At 41.7% G+C, this 17,329-nt stretch overlaps 1 protein-coding gene across 4 annotated transcripts in view; it reads right to left on the bottom strand.

Annotated features, from left to right (window-relative positions):
* The window catches only part of sik3 (SIK family kinase 3), a 317,323-nt gene that overhangs the window by 33,810 nt on the left and 266,184 nt on the right, over window positions 1–17,329 (bottom strand). For 3 of the 4 annotated variants that reach the window (XM_078532694.1, XM_078532668.1, XM_078532679.1), the window contains 2 exons: window positions 15,443–15,586; window positions 837–999 (listed from right to left, as the gene is read on the bottom strand). In XM_078532694.1, coding sequence (XP_078388820.1) covers window positions 837–999; window positions 15,443–15,586 — 307 coding nt within the window. The remainder of the gene's footprint in view (window positions 1–836; window positions 1,000–15,442; window positions 15,587–17,329) is intronic. The other variant, XM_078532686.1, reaches the window with a different exon arrangement.

The following is a 17,329-nucleotide window of genomic DNA, read 5'->3' as shown; positions in this document are numbered from 1 at the left end:
TACATTCTTCTATATTCCAATGAGTACAGGCCCAACCTACTCAACCTCTTCTCAGAAGAAAATCCCTCCATACCCAGGAACAGCCTAGTGAACCTTCTCTGAACTGCCCCCAATGCCAGTGCATCTTTCCTTAGACAAGGGGACCAAAACTGTTCACTGTATTCTAGATGTGGTCTAACTAAAATTGCCTTGTATAGTTTTAGCAAGATTTCCCTATTTTTATACTCCATTACCTTTGAAATAAAAGCCAACATTCCATTTGCCTTCCCTATTACCCATTGAACTTATGCTAGCTTTTTGGGATTCATGCATTCAAATCCCTCTGTGCTGCAGCTTTCCGCAGTCTTTCTCCATTTAAATAATATTCAGCTCTTCTATTCTTCCTGTCAAAGTGCATAACCTCACATTTTCCCACATTATATTCCGTCTGCCAAGTTTCTGCTCACTCACTTAACCTGTCTATATCCCTCTGTAGGCTCTTTATGTCATCCTCACCACTTGTCTTCCCACCTATTTTTGTGTCATCTGCAAAACTTGGCGATAATACATTCATTTCCCTCATCCAAGTCATCAATATATAGACTCACATTGGACTCAAAATGTTAACTCTGTTTCTCTAGTCACTCCTTCGGTCTGGATGGCAATGGATAAAACAGGGGGGAGATGCTGTCTGTCTGGGTAGACATTATTCATATACTTCTCTTACGATTTGCCATTTCTGTTATTGGTCAGTTGGACAATCAAATTACACTTCGCAAAGTTAGATAAATTTTCACTCTGTCCTTTAAGCTTGGATGCCTGACATTTCCTAATCAATGCTGTGAAATACTGCTTACCTGCTGTAGCTGTTTTATACTACTGTTGGTGGTTGTGCTTTTCTCCATTTTCTCCAAATGGGCTTTGAATGCCTGTATACTAGCAGCGCCATCTGAGAAACGGCGAACTGGAGAGAATCTTTCTGTTGGAAGGTGCAGGGTGTTGGGGTCTTTGTAGCAAACACTGAAATAAAGCATTTTTTTTTTTAAATGGGTTCCATGAAGCTGCAAAAAAATCAGACTCCATTACACCACTTTAATCTCAGATTCTGACCTAATCTTACTTCGTTTTGCAGCTGTGTGTTCAGACATGATAAGATCCCTCAGATCCTAAAGAGATTCTTTCTACATCCCACGTACATAATTCCTGTAAATTATTCACAGTTTCTCTATTTACTTTCCTCTGTCTGAATTTGCATTAACCAGCTCATAAATGGATAGAAACAGCTATGTTGCAGAAAGATCCTGCAAATTCTTAAATAAAGTAAACTTATTTATAAAATTCTGGCTCAGCCTCCACTGGAATAGTGTGCCTAATTCTGGGGGAACCACACTTTAGGAAAAATGTGAAAGCTTTAGAGAGGGTGCAGAAAAGATTTACACAAATGTTACTAGGGATGAGACTTCAGCTATATGGATAGTTTGGAGAGGCTAGGATTGTTCTTCTTAGAGGAGAGAAAATTGAGAGGAGATTTGATTGAGGTGTTCAAAATCATGAGGGATCTAGATGGAGAAGATAGAGAGAAAGCGGTTGTGACGGAGTAGTTAGAAGCTGCTTCCATTGGCAGAAGCTTCAAGACCAGAGGGGCACTGATTTAAGGTGATTCAAAAGGAACCAATGCCAACATAAGGAAAAACTTTATAATGCAGTAAGTAGTTAGGATCTAGAATGCACTACCTGAGAGTGTGGTGTAGGCAGGTATAATCGGGGCTCTCAAAAGGGAATTGGATAAGCACCTTAAGAGAAAACATCTGTAAGACCATGAGGAAAGCATGGTTTGGGATAGCTGAGTTGCTCTTGCAGAAAGCCAGCACAGACACGACAGGCTGAATGGCTTCCTTCTGTGCTGTGATTCTATAAAGATCTGGTACTGTATTTTTTAAGCTTGATAACTCTTCCAAGCAAGCTTCCTGAATTAAAAAGTATTCTGCATAAAAACATCCAAAACAAGCCATAAATATCATACCACACTAAAAGGACTGAAAAATATCATGCTTTTCTTTATTTTCCTTCCTACAGAGTTCTGGTTTAATTTCCACCCTCACTATGAACTAGCTATAGACATAGGACAGTTTAATTTGCATGCGTTCACTTGATAGCAACAAAATTGCTTTAAAGAAGCAGCATCACCCAAACAGGATTTAAACAGACCAGGGTGGGCATGCAGGCAAAACCTGGCAAGGCCGGGGACCCAGACACTCTACGGACTTTCAAGGCAGGGCTCATTAGAATTCATTTCTTCTGTTTCTTGTCTGGCAGCCTTAGGGATAGTCCCTGGCAACCAGGAAAAGGAGGGGAAAGGGTTGAGATGTTGGGACTTGTGGGGTGGGGGAGGTCATCGTAGGAAGGAAGAGGAGAAAGATTGTGACAAGGTGGGTGCAAGAGGGGCCATCATGGCTGGGAGGGAGAAAGAAAGATACCAAGGCTTGTGGAGTTGGGGAGGTGATGGATTGCAGGAAGTGGGAAAGAGTGGCACCAATTAGCAAAAGGGAAGCTGAAGGCTTCCTTGAGAAGCCAGCCTAACACCATGAAATGCACTTACTTTCTTAAGCCAGCACGCCATGAAATCTCTAGGTGTAAAAATGGCAACAGGCATGTACACAGCAAGTTGAAGACACATTTTTCACTTTCAAATCTTATCCCGCACTCCTCCCACCCATTGTTGGGAGTTAATATCACAGCCAATGTATCTAAGCTGGGGCTTTGGTAGGAAGTACCAAAATGGCCTATGTTGGAAGTGTATGTATGCTTCAATGTATGTTAAGGAATGGGTCTGATTCCCTCCTGCTGGTTGGCTTTCACAGTAGGGCTGAAAATTAATAATGACCACTTGGGCAAGGTACCAGAGGGTTTTTTTTGAGAACATACGTCTGCTTGAGTTAGCAACTATGAAAGAGGAAAGAAAGTCATTGAAATGTCTTGTAATATCTGAGCATTTTGAAATACTGCTCGTTCTGTTGCCCTCTCTGTTGGGGAGGCGTAAATAAAGTTAGTTCAATAATAGCTGCCTAAAGTTGACCATGTGTTAGTCTTAGTGCAATACACAACAGAAGGATGGCGACGAAGCTGGAGTGGAATTTTCTTTTATATTTCATTCGAGAAATTAAGGACAGAGCATTGTGATGCATTCTTGGAACTCCTAAAGTTGATTTTGAGGAAGTTTGAGCAATTGAAAAGATTGCAGCATGTGTACTTCTTGTTCAGGTATAGTGAGTCAGCACAGTATGTAATTGAAAAAATGATACCGAAGGCATTTTTGGGACAATGAGGGAATTCAACCCCAAAAAAAGAGGACTGGCATAATTACGAACGGAGGTTACACATTTGGCTCTAAACAATAAAATAGAAGATGAGGATAAAGTAAATGCTTTCCTCACCATGACGGGGCCAGATGCTTTTGAGGTGGTGGATAAAATGTTGTCCAAGAGACCCCAATGCTATGGACTGTACCAAAATTAATGGGATTCTGGGCTCATATTATGGCGCAAGTGCGCTGAGAGTTGCATTCCATGAAAGGATGCATTTGTCAAGTGAGACGGTTGCAGGTTACATTCTCGAATTAAAGAAACTCTCTCATCACCATGGATATGGCGCGAACTTAGAAATCAACCTTAGAAACACGTTTGTAGGAGGTCTAAAGAACAATAAAATACAGGTCAAGCTTTTGAGCAAAGGCAATAAGAGGACATGGAAGGAGGCCAGCAATGAGGCCACAGATGTGGAAATGGCAGAAAGAGATAGTTGCAACTCGCAAATAAGTTCTTTTCCTGACAGGGGAGGTCTACTGGATTTCAGTGGGGATCCAAGCCACAGCGGCTAATGTCACAGTCTCAGAGTCAGAAATTTAGATATTACTGTTGCCAAGGTAGCCACCAACCATAAATGCCTCCATTGCCAGTCAAAGTGCTATGCCTGTGGGAAAGTCGGTCATATCCAGACAGCATGCAGCAGTAAAGGAAACATTAACGCTCCAGATTGTGGTAAAGCTCTGGGTCGTAGAGCACCAGGCCGAGGTAGTGGTAGATCTAAAGTTACTTCAGGAATCTGAAATCATAGCATGCGCGTATGACAGATATGGCACAGAAATTGATGTTATCGAGCAGGATGATTAAGAGCTGTACTCAGTCAGAGAGCAAGAAAAACTTCAGATGGAAGATGAGAGTAATAGGGCTGAAGATATAATTCCAGCTCCCACACTAAAAATGAAAGTGGGAGATTCACAACTTACTTCCAATGATAATACAGCTGCAGCCTTGTCTGTTATCTCAGAAGGCGAGGACAAGAAATCCCTGAGTCACATTCCCTCACACAAAACTGGTGTGAAACTGGCTAGTTATTCCAATAACAGTATTCCAGTGCGAGGTCAAGTTAGTGTTAGAATGAAATATGATGATGTATCGTATTACTTGGAATTGGTAATAGTAGGAGGGAACAAAGTCTCCCTGATGCAAAGAAATTGGCTTATAAAATAAGGTTAAACTGGGCTGAGTTATTTACAGCAGGAATGAGTAAGCGTACATTTGACATTGAGAAAGTGCTAAGAGAGCACAGAGTGGTCTTTAAGCAAGGAGGACCACATGATAAAATTTGGCATCACAAGGCTGAAGTCAAAATAAAGGATAATATACAGCCGACATTTTGCAAGTCTAGGCCAGTGCCTTATGCACAGTTAGAAGCAATAAGTGAAGAGCTGGCAAGATTAGAAAGAACATGGTCAAAAACAAAAAAACTGTGGGAATGTGTACATGTTGATTTCTTTGAAGTGGAAGGAAAAGGGTTACCTTGTTTTGGTTGATAGCAATAGCAAGTGGATAAATGTTGAGTCTATGCCCAATACCACAAGTGCCAAAACTATTGAGGTTTGAGAAGTTTGTTTGCAATTTATGGATTGCCAGAGGTGTTTGCATCAGATAATGGTCCACAATATATGCCAGAAGAGTTTGAATTATTTCTGAATAAGAATGGAGTCCGACATACTCTAACGTCACCATATCATCCAGCATCAAATGATGCTGCAGTAAGAAGTGTATAGATCATGAAGAGGCAGTAACTTCCATGTTTCTCTTCGACATAGGCTAGAAAATTTTCTATTCTCTTACAGAATAGCACCAGTTTACAACAGATTGCTCACCTTACAGTTAGTGTAAACACTTACCTAGGACAAGGTTTATTTTGCTTAAGCCTGATATCAAAATAGAAGATGGCAAAACAAGAGAAAAGCAAGATAAAGTGAAAATGAGTCATGATGCAACAGCCATAAAACTTAGAGAGTTCAATGCTGGTCAGAAGGGCAGCAATCCTGCCCGCACCACCGCACCCCCCAACCACATGAGAGCTGCCAGCCTTCCAGTACCGGCAGCACCACTGGGAGCGGCGGCCAATTACCAACATTGCATATGCAGAGGATCAGCGATGGATCCTCCAGAGTCAGGTAAGATGGGGTTCCAGGGAAGAGGATGCTGGCCACGTCGGGGGAGAGATGAGTTCAACAGCAAGGGCAAGGGTGGTTTCCTGCAGGGACCCCCTCTTCCCAGTGCTGGATCCCTTGATTGGGCAAAGAGTGCCTGAGTACGAGGGACCTTCCAAAGAAGGCCACAGACAAACCCTACAGGGTTTGTTAGGCAGCCTCCCCAGGTGGCAAGTCCCCTGCCCTCCACTGGCTGAATGAGATCCTTAACTGCCCTTAAGTGGCCACTTAAGGGTCTCAATTAGTCTCCACGCCGGAAGGCCTTCACGCCCAGACTTAATCGGAGAGAGGCAGAAGATGGTGCAATCTCCAACTCATACCCGCCTCCGAATTCACCTCTGGGGGTGGGGAGGGGCATTAAATTCAGCCAATGTATATCAATGGAATAGTACATTGGGATTTGAACATTAGAGCAAGATGCTGATTTAATGAAATGGTGTAAAATTAAGAGGAGAATTGTTTTTGAAATACACAAAGATCCAGGGAAAAAACAGAAGTAAAATATGGTATGTACTGTTATGAAGTCTACATAACCTGTGGTATTCAGCAACTCACCATTTTATGCTAACTACCTAAAATTCTTTGAGTGCAGTTATTTGAAGACTAATGAAAAGTCTGATTCAGTTTTTCCTATAGGCATAAATATTGCAACAGTAGTACTTAGAATCAGAGTGCAAAATTACTTATCTTATGATACTGCTTTATTCATTGCAATACCCTTGGCTGCACAGTTATTAAGGAAGCTACAGCAAGCTGTATCTACTCACTATTTTCTATGGCCTCATAGTGATTCTAAGTCAGTAGTGACATTAAATTTTGAAGATATAAAGGCTTATGGTCTGCTGTTCACCTGGTGCTGTGAGATGTGCATCAATTGCCAAATCTCAAGCAGTTGTGCAAAGTGCCAAACATTCTAAGCAGGGTTAGCTGCTGCACTGGTTATTTGACAGATCGATGTTCATGAATCATCTATCTCTGTATGTGTACTTTCCATTCTTTCTTACAAATCAATTCTGCAGATCAGGTCCCCTGGCAGCAGTGAATGCCAAGCTCCCACTGGTCGAATGAAAAGCTCTTGCAGTCCCCTAGCTAACATTATAAGAACAGCTAAGAAGGTAAAGCTGGGACTCAGCTTTAATAGACGTTTTAAAAAAATATATTTCAGGTAACAGATATGCACCTGTTTCAAAGAAGAGTGAAGTATTTTGAAAAGAAAATTACCCTAGGCTTTCATTTCTTTTTGTCATCTCCTGATTTAGTTTTCCTTGTCTTAATGCTTAAGGTGAACTTAAATGCTCTTGGCCTAAGTGCTCTTTTACCTTTCTATCTCTCACTAAGGTTCCATCTGCATTCTTCAGTAGACGTGAAATACCCCGTGGTGCTATTTGCTACTGAGCAGGGGAGTTCTGCTAGCCAGCAATTATCCCTCAAGCAACATAACTAAATATAAATTATCTGGTTATTTATCTCATTGCTGTTGTGGGACTTTACTGTGCAGGAATTGTCTGCTGCATTTGCAATGGTGACGACACTCAAAATGTACTTAATTGGCTGTGAAGTGCTTTGGGATGTCCTGACGATGTTGAAGGCACCATTTAAGTCAAAGCTTTTTCTTCCTGTGCTGAATAGTTAGCACCTTCCTTGGTGTCATGGATTACTTGTTCTCTATTTTATGTTTTGAAATTGCAAGTTATAAGCAGTCTTGGGTACATATACTATGATGGCACGCTGATACTATGAATGGGAGTTCTGTCCACAAATATTACATTGCTATATTGGTTCCTTTAATGTGGCATTACTTTTGAAATTGTTAAAGGGCCCAAAACACTAACAGGATTGCAGGAAATACCATATAATTAAAAGAAAGTAGAACAAGCATTCTTCTGCAACATAATTCTTTACAGAATCCTCCTCCCTCACCCATAAAGCAAGGTTAAGGTCCATGTACTCTGTTATGTCAAGCATTTAATAAAATGGGAGAGTATTTTTTAAAAATCTCAGTTCAAGCTACTTTATGTTAAGGAGCTAGTTTTACTCAAAAATATTGGATTCAAATGTTAAATTAAACATTGTTTATCTTTTGGTTCATCTAAGAAATATCATGGCTAAAAGTTCATTTTATGGAGCTGAACATAATTTAACTAGCCAGTGCTAAACCAAATGACTGTAATACAGATATGAATTCTCATTATCTGGTTAATTTGGCAGAGATTTAAATATTAATGTTCAAAAAATTAATCTTTCACCAAGGAATGCCCTTTCATTTGTGTATAACATACTTACACAGGTAGCACCTGAGGGTTATGGGTCTTATTGTAAAACTCATGGCTCTCAATGCGTTATTCTTTTCTTTAAGATTTATGGCCTGTTACTTAGTTCTCAAAGAACATATGGTTAAATATTAACATTATTTCAAGAGAAATTGAACATAATCACTGGTAATTCAATACCTTTATAGTAATGTGAACATTAGGGAACTACTTAATTTTAAAACAAATGATACAGAATATATGCAAAGTTGTAAAAAAAAAAGTGACCAAATCTGGCCAAAATTAATAAAAAGTTTCCTAACTGAATTAAGGGTTCAGGATTTTGCAGCAAACAAAATATAGATTATTGTGTTTTAGGGTAATGGTTCAAATAACTAAGTGCCTGGATTGTTTTCAACAGTTTTGTTAAATCAGCAAGTAGAATTCCAAGTTCTAACACAGAGGCTGATTTTTACTTAGTCAGCAGTTTGCTGCTAATAACAATTTCTTTGTTGATATCTCATCTCCACATGTCAGAATTCTAACATGGCAGCAACCCTGCAGTTCATTTTTTTAATTCATTTATGGGTTGTGTGTATCGCTGGCTGGGCCAGCAGTTATTGTCCATCCCTAATTGCCCTTCTGGTACTGGTGGTGAGCTGCCTTCTTGAACCGCTGCAGTCCATGTGGTGTAGGTACACCCGCACTGCTGTTAGGGGGGAGGAAGTTTTTGACCCAGCGACAGTGAAGGAACAACAATGGTGAGCGGTTTGGAGGAGAACTTCCAAGTGGTGGCGTTCCCATGTGTCTGCTCTCCTTATCCTTCTAGATGGTAGCGGTCGTGGGTTTGAAAGGTGCTGTCTAAGGAGCCTTGGTGAGTTTCTGCAGTGCATCTATGCGTCGGTGGTGGAGGGAGTGAATGTTTGTGGATGGGGTGCCAATCAAGCGGGCTGCTTTGTCCTAGATGGAGTCAAGCTTCTTCATTGGTTTTGGAGCTGCACTCATCCAGGCAAGTGGAGAGAATTACATCACACTCCTGACTTGTGCCTTGTAGATGGTGGACAGGCTTTGGGGAGTCAGGTGGTGAGGTATGCGCCACAGGATTCCTAGCCACTGCTCTGTTTTTGTAGCGACAGTATTTATATGGCTGGTCCAGTTCAGTTTCTGGTCAATGTTAACCCTCTGGATGTTGATAGTCAGGGATTCAGCAATGGTAATGCCAATGAATGTCAAGGGGCAATGGTTTGATTCTCTCTTGTTGGAGATGGTCATTGCCTGGCACTTGTGTGGTGTGAGTGTTACTTGCCACTTGTCAGCCCAGGCCTAGATATTTTCCAGGTCTTGCTGCATTTGGACATGGACTGATTCAGTATCTGAGGAGTCATGGATGATGAACATTATGCAAATCAGCAGCAAACATCCCCACTTCTGACCTTATGATGGAAGGAAGGTCATTGATGAAGCAGCTGAAGATGGTTGGGCTGAGGACACTACCCTGAGGAACTCCTGCACTGATGTCCTGGAGCTGAGATGATTGACCTCCAACAACCACAACCATCTTCCTTTGTGCCAGGTATGACTCCAACCAGCGGAGAATTTTCCTCCTGATTCCCATTAACTCCAGTATTATTAGGGCTCCTTGATGCCACACTCAGTCAAATACTGCATTGATGTCAAGGGCAGTCAGTCTCACCTCACCTCGGAGGTTCAGGCCTTTTGTCCATGCGTGAACCAAGGCTGTAATGAGGTCAGGAGCTGGATGGCATTGGCAGAACTCAAACTGAGCTCCAGTGACCAGGATTTTGTTGAGCAAGTGCTGTTTGATGGCACTGTTGATGACCCTTTCCATCATTTTACTGATGATCAAGAGTAGAGTGATGGGGCAGTAATTGGCCGGGTTGGATTTGTCCTGCTTTTTGTGTACAGGGCATACCTGGGCAATTTTTCACATAGCTGGGTAGGTACCAGTGCTGTAGCTGTACTGGAACAGCTTGGCTAGGCGTGCGGCAATGGAAGGGATCATCAACAGTGCTATCAAGTGGCACTTGCTTAGAAATAACCTGCTCACTGATGCCCAGTCTGAGTTCCGCTAGGGCCGCTCAGCTCCTGAGCTCATTACAGCCTCGGTTCAAACATGGACAAAAGATCTGAACTCCCAAGGTGAGGTGACAGTGACTGCCCCTGACAACAAGGCTGCATTTGACCAAGTGTGGCATAAAGGAGCGCTAGTAAAACTGCAGTCAATGCGAATCAGGGGGAAAACTCTCCACTGGTTGGAGTCATACCTAGCACAAAGGAAGATGGTTGTGGTGGTTGGAGGTCAGTCATCTCAGCTCCAGGGCCTGAATTTTACCCTTGGGGTGTGCCCGAAGTCGGTGTGGCTGGAAGTGGGTGTAAAACCCGCTTCCGGTCGAGATCGCGCTGTGAACACGACCTAATGCTGGCTGGCGAATTAACAGCAAGGTCTCACCATGGCCCTGTACAGCTGCAGTAAGACATCCTTGCTCCTGAACTCAAGTCCTCTCTCAATGAAGGCCAACATACCATTTGCCTTCTTAACTGTTTGCTACATCTGCATACTTGCTTTCAGTGACTGGTGTACAAAGGCACCCAGGTTGTACAACAACATTTCCCAACCTATCACCATTTAAATAATACTGTGCCATTCTGATTTTCCTACCAAAGTGGATAACTTCACATTTACCATCGCTCACATTCCCACCAAGTTTCATGTTGTCAGCAAATTTGGAAATATTACATTTGGTTCTCTCATCCAAATAATTGCTATATATTGTAAATAGCTGGGGCCTAAGCACTGATCCCTTCAGTACCCAATTAGTCACCGCCTGCCACTTCAAAAAAGACTCATTTATTCCTACTCTGTTTCCTGTCTGCTAACCAATTCTCAATCCATGCCAATATATTACCCCCAATCCCATGTGCTTTAATTTTGCACATTAACCTCTTATGTGGGGCTTTAACGAAACCTTTCTGAAAATCCAAATACACCACATCCACTGGTTCTCCCTTATCTATTCTGATAGTTGCGTCCTCAATAAACTCCTTGTAGGTTTGTCAAACATGATTTCCCTTTCACAAATCCATGTTGACTTTGTCTAATTCCACTGATATTTTCGAAGTGTCCTGTTATCACATCCTTTATAATAGACTCTAGCATTTTCCCTACTACTGATGTTAGGCCAACCAGTCTGTATTTCACTGTTTTCTCCCACCCTCTTTTTTTAAACAGTGGGGTTACATTTGCCACCCTTCAATCTGCCGGGACTGTCCAGAATCTACAGAATTTTTGAATATGACAGCCAACACATCCAATATTTCCATGACCACCTTTTTTAGTACCCTGTGACATAGATTATCAGGCCCTGGTGATTTATTGGCTTTCAGTCCCACTCATTTCTCCAGCACTATTGTTTTAGTAATACTAATTTCCTTCAATTCCTCCTCCTCACTAGACCCTTGGTTCCCTTGTATTTCTGGTAAGTTATTGGTGTCTTCCTCTGTCAAGATGGAAGTAAAGTCGTTGCTTAATTGCTCTGCCATTTCCTTGTTCTCAATAATAAATTCTCCTGTTTCGGACTGTAAAGAACTTACATTTGATTTCACTAATCTTTTTTCCTTTTACATACTTATAGAAGCTTTTACAGTCCGCTTCTATGTTTCTTGCAGGTTTACTCTCACACTCTAATTTTCCCGTCTTAATCAATCTCTTGGTCCTCCTTTGTTAAATTCTAAATTGCTCCCAATCCTCAGGCTTGCTAACTTTTTCTAGCAAATTTATTTGACTCCTCTTTGGATTTAATACTATCCTTAATTTCTTTTGTTAACCATGCTTGGGCCACATTTCCTGTTTTTTGCACCAGAAAGGAATGTATAATTGTTGCAATGCATACATTCGTTCTTTAAATATTAGCCATTGCCTATTCACCATAATGTATTTTGAGGAAGTTCCCCAATCTATCTTAGGCAACTCACGCCTCATACCTTCATAGTTTTCTTTGTTAAGATTTAGGACCCTAGTTTCAGATCGGACTGCTTCATTTTCCATCCTAATGAAGAATTCTATCATGTTATGGTCATTGTTCCCTAAAGGACCCGCACAACAAGTTTATTAATTAACCCCTTCTCATTGCAAAATACCAAATCTAGGATAGCCTGTCTCCTAGTCGGTTCCTCAACATACTTGTCTAAAAAACCACCTTGCACACACTCCAGGAATTCATCCGCCACTGTATTATTGCTAACTGGCTTTGCAATATGTATATATATGTTTATATGTAGATTAAAGTCACCCCTAACTTGTTACATGCATCTCTAATTTCCTGTTTAATGCCGTCCCCTACTTTATCACTACTGTTTAAAGGCCTATAGACAACACCCACTAATGTTTTCCACCCCTTGTTGCTTCTTAGTTCCATCTAGACTGATTCTACAGATTTAATGAGCCAGTATCCTCTCTCACTATTGCACTGATTTCATCCTTAACTAACAACACCACGCCACCTCCTTTTCCTTGTTGCCTGTCCATCCTAAATATCGAGTACTCTTGGATATTCAGTTCCCAACCTTGGTCACCCTGCAGTCATGTCCTGTAATTGCAATCATATTGTATACGTTTACATCTATATACACTGTTAATTCGTCTACCTTATTGTGAATGCTCTATGCATTCAGGTACAGTACCTTTAGACTTGTCTTTTTAACATTTTTACACTTTTTTTGTATTTTGGCCCTATTTGCTGCTTGCTCTTATTTCCTCTGCCTTCCACTTTTGCTTTCTACTTTTCTGTCTTTCACTCCTATCTTTGTTTCCCTCTCTTGTGTCTCCCTGCTCATCCCCCTGCCAATGTGGTTTAAGCCCTCTCCCACAGTAACAGCAAACACCCTTGCGAAGATATTAGTCCCAGTCCTGCTGCGATGCAACCTGTCCAGCTTGTACAGGTCCCATCTTCCCCAGAATTGGTCCCAGTGCCTCAGGAATCTAAATCCCTCCCTTCTACACCGCCTCTCCAGCCATGCATTCATCTGGTCTATTCTCTTATTCCTGATCTTGCTAGCATGTGGCACTGGGAGTAATCCTGAGATTACTACCTTTGAGGTCCTGCTTTTTAATTTATTTCCTAGCTCCCTATATTCTGCTTTCAATAACTCATCCCGCTTTTTACTTATCTTGTTGGTACCGATGTGGACCACAACCTCTGGCTGGTCACCCTCCCACTTCAGAATGTCCTCCAGCTGCTCAGTGACATCCTTGATCCTGGCACCAGGGAGGCAACATAACATCCTGGTGCCACATCTGCAGTCGCAGAAAAGTCTAATGGTTCCCCTTACGATGAAATCCCCTATCACTATTGCTCTCCCACTCCTTTCCCCCGCCTCGTGCAGCTGAGCCACTTGTGGTGTCACAGGCTTGGCTCTTGCTGCATTCCCCTGAGAAACCATCTCCCCCAGCAGTATCCAAAACGGAAAATCTGCTGGAGAGAGAGAGATGGACCCAGGGGACTCCTGCACTACCTTCCTCATGCTTTTACTCTGTCTGGCGACCACCCATTCCCTTTCTGCTTGTGAACTCTTTACCTGCGGCGTGACCACCTCACTGTTCATGCTATCTCATCCTTGTGGATGCTCCACAGTGACTCCAGTTGCAGCTCCAGCTCCAGCATCGAAACGATGGGTTTTTCCGATAATTGACAATGGTTTCATGGTTATTATTAGATTATTTGATGCCAATTTATTTATTAGATTCAAATTCCACCATCTGCCGTGCTGGGATTTGAACCCGGGGACCCTCCTGGATTATTAGTCTGATCTACTAGTCTACGCCACTGCCTCCCCTAAGGGGAGTCTAGCTTTTGAGAATGAAATCAATAACCTCTGTACCTGTAAATGTATTTAGCATTTTCTTTCAGCATTTAGTTCTGCCAATCTTTTACAATAGATTATGCCTGTAGGTATGATATATGTAATGGCTGTAGGCATAATAAATGTAATAAAATACTTAAGAAGCCCCCAAAATATATTCAACGCTACAGGGTGTGAGCAGAACCGTCCAAGCAATGTGTCACATATGCACCGATGGGCACAGATAGCTCGGTGTGCAACGTCGCACATACTACGAGGTTACATATGTACACACACACACACGAGGAGAGCGGGTACTGCGCATACATGGGATTTAGAGGGACGAATTACAGGAAGAACAGTGTCCTGGCACAGGGATCAGTGCCCTCACATACAGGACAATCCCATAAAGTAAGAGATGGCTGGTCATCCTGGCCTCCCCCTTCCCAAAAAGTTAGGTTTCCTTTGCCGTTCCCGGTCCATTCTCTCATTTGCTTGCTTTCTCAACTACCATCACAACCCTCCAAATTATTGTTAAGTACACAAAACGCAAAAACAATTTTTAAAAATGTGATTTAAAAGACATGGGATTATTTATGGATTTAAAACTTCATTCATTCACCATATTTTTTTAATGAATTTCATCAGAATTTCAGAATAGAAAGGACTCATGCAGTACTTAGTGCCGATGCTCCATCCACAATAATCCTATCTCTGCATTCTTTTCCCATAGCCTCATTATTTTTGTTCAAGTGTTTATTTCATTTTCTTAAACGTTCTGACTGAATTGTGTTCAATAGTCATTTATCAGACGTGATTCGGTTAGTAGCACTCGCCTCTCCAAGTCAGGAGGTCGTGGGTTCAAGTCCCAATCTAGAACCTGAGCACAAAATCTAGGTTGAGGGAGTGCTGCAATGTTGGAGGTACTGTCTTTCAGGTGAGATAATAAACTGAGGCTCCATTTACCCCTTCAAATAGATGTAAAAGATTCTATGACATAATTTTGAAGAAGAGCATCAAGTTAATCTGTGTTCTGGCCAATACTTAACCCTCCATCAACATCACAAAAAACAGATTATCTGGTTGTTATCACATTGTTATTGCTGAGAACTTGTTGTGCACAAATTGGTTGCCTCATTTTCTATATTACAACAGTGACTACACTTCAAAAGTATTTCACTGGCTGTGAAGCACTTTGGGACATTTTGAAGTCATGAAAGATGCTATATAAATGCATGTCTTTCTTTTTTATGATAATTCATTTCATATTTTCACAATTCTTCTTAATTTCTTCTGACCTCCCCCTTTATGCTTTGAGTACTAACACTGGGTAAGAAATAATAAGAATTAGTGAACACATAAGATGGGGTGCATGTGAATTGTTTACATGTCACTTAGCAGTCTTTTATTTGCTCTAATTATTTGGGTTCTCCTAGTTTTCCCCAGTTTCAAATTGTTTTCTACCTTAAAGGACCTCTCAGTCCTCTGCTGCTCTGTAACTAGTTGTTAGGGGTTGGGTGAGAGCAATCTTGCATCTGATAAATTACTCCCTCTCCCCTCCCAGCTAGAACAGAAAACTTGGACTGTTGCCACAGCTGCAACTGTGCAACATCTACCTTCTTTGCCACCAAGATAGGCCAAGGCTTAGAGTTAGTATTGAAAAACAGAATGTCACATGGACAACAGCACAGGATAATTCCTTTCCATTTCTAATGGTGCCTAATGATTTCTGTAAAAATCTTTAAAAGCATCTAAATTGGTTACTCTGGAATCTACACACCTGCAGTAGTTCAACTCTAACATCTGAGGTTTCTGTGCAAAAGCCACTCACCGGCCGTGCTGCTCAGGGTGAGGAACCCAGGCCCGTGAACGGATTGCCTGTTGCTGTCCCAGCTGCCTCTGCAAATCTAGGGGAACCTCAGCTGTAGGGTTGGTCATTGCAAGGGTATGGCGTTTAGACCTGTTAGCCAGATACCTGCAACACAAGTGTATATTTAAGTTGAAATATATCTATGTGAGATAGATACCGTAATACTACTATCTAATAGTTAGAAAGTTAGGATTAAGTTTATTTTTTAAAGCTTTCAGTGATTATATTTTATTTATTTCTAAATGTGATATTTATTCTTTTAAGCTAGGGTTCTGTGCCTATTAAGGTATAAACAGATTGCCTCTGCAAGCAGCGACAGCACCAAGTACTCCCAATCTAATGATAGTCAATGGTGAAACTAGGTGGTTTCTTACCCTTGTACTGCGCCAACTCAATTGTTTTATGAGCATTGATCAAGGATTTGCTTCAAAACAAAGGTAGTAACACATAATATTATCAAATAATCTTTGCTCCTGCTAGAGTTGTTTTGTTCTCAACAGCAAATTGAATGTAAGACTGTGGCCAGGATTTTCCTGTCGGTGACGGGGGTGGTTGGGGAGGGGGGCGCTCGCCGACATGTAAAATGACGCGGGATGAATTTGGGTGGAACTCCCAATGTCAGCACGCCCCATTTAAATTTTCAGGTAGGCGGGGGCTCAGCAAAATCAACTTGTGCGCCCGCCAACCTGTCAATAGCCAACTGAGGCCATTGATAGAGTCATTAAAGTAATTAATGGACCTGCCCGTCCAACCTTAAGGTTGGCGGGCAGGCCAGGAGCCCCGGCGGGCAATAGGAAAAACACGAAACCTCATCCACGTGCGGGATGAGGTTTCATGTAGGTTTTAAACAATTTAATTAAAGTGTTTTTAGAAGTTATGGACAGGTCCCAACTCATGTCAGGGAATTTTTTTTTCTATTTTTGACAGTAGAGCCAATCTCCCTGAGGCAGCACTTAGCCTCAGGGAGATGAGTGTGCTCTTTCGTGCGCATGTGCGAAAGAGGGCATTCCCAGGTTTAGGAGCTCCCCCCCACCCATACAGGGAGCGCACAGCGCTTCCGTGCGGACATCACGCTGGGCAGGCCTTAATTGCCCACGTAAAATGGCGGTGCGCCGACTGGAGGCACACCTCTGCACGCCCGCTCTTCAACTTCCCCCCTAATGGGGGGGGGGATCCTGGCCTGTGTTTCTGGAGCAAAAAAAGGCTAAACTTGTTTTGGCCAACAAAAAGAAAATAGATTTTTTAAACAGGAAGATTTTATCTATGACTGGACTTAGTTGCAGTCTTATGTTGCACAACAGAACTTAAATCCTGCCAATCAGTATATGATCCATATCATTCCCACCACCCAACCCACCAACCTGTGTAAATTAAAATTATTTACCTGCATAACTGTTTAAGATTTTTAATAAAATAGATCTTTATAAACACTAAACTACAAACCATACATACTAACAGATCTCCTGTGCCATTGCTCAGGGTAATAAGGTATAAATAATATGCTGTTTAACAACAACAGCAGTGTTATAGCACATAATGTGCAATGTATTATTTTATAGCACAAAGGTGATTTAATTTGTTTCTTTTGTGCTGGTTCCAGGCTGGTGACATAAAACAATATTTGATCAATATGATTGGTATGTGTGGGTTGCTACTTCGACTGGTAGTGATAACCTTTTCTATCCACACAGTGACAATCAGAAATTTGAGCAAATCATAATGCTTATTTGAGCAACAATTATTTCAGTGATTTGTTGACATTACGACAGCTGATTATGATGCTATGCGCACATTCAAACTGTCACGCATGTTAAATGCAAGACTTTTAGTGAAGTGCAAATTTAGGTA

Source organism: Cetorhinus maximus, chromosome 2, assembly GCF_964194155.1.
Source record: "Cetorhinus maximus chromosome 2, sCetMax3.hap1.1, whole genome shotgun sequence".
In the NCBI taxonomy this organism is placed as follows: domain Eukaryota; kingdom Metazoa; phylum Chordata; class Chondrichthyes; order Lamniformes; family Cetorhinidae; genus Cetorhinus; species Cetorhinus maximus.
Note: the sequence above shows the minus strand (reverse complement) of the source record. Positions and strands in the feature narration are given on the sequence as shown.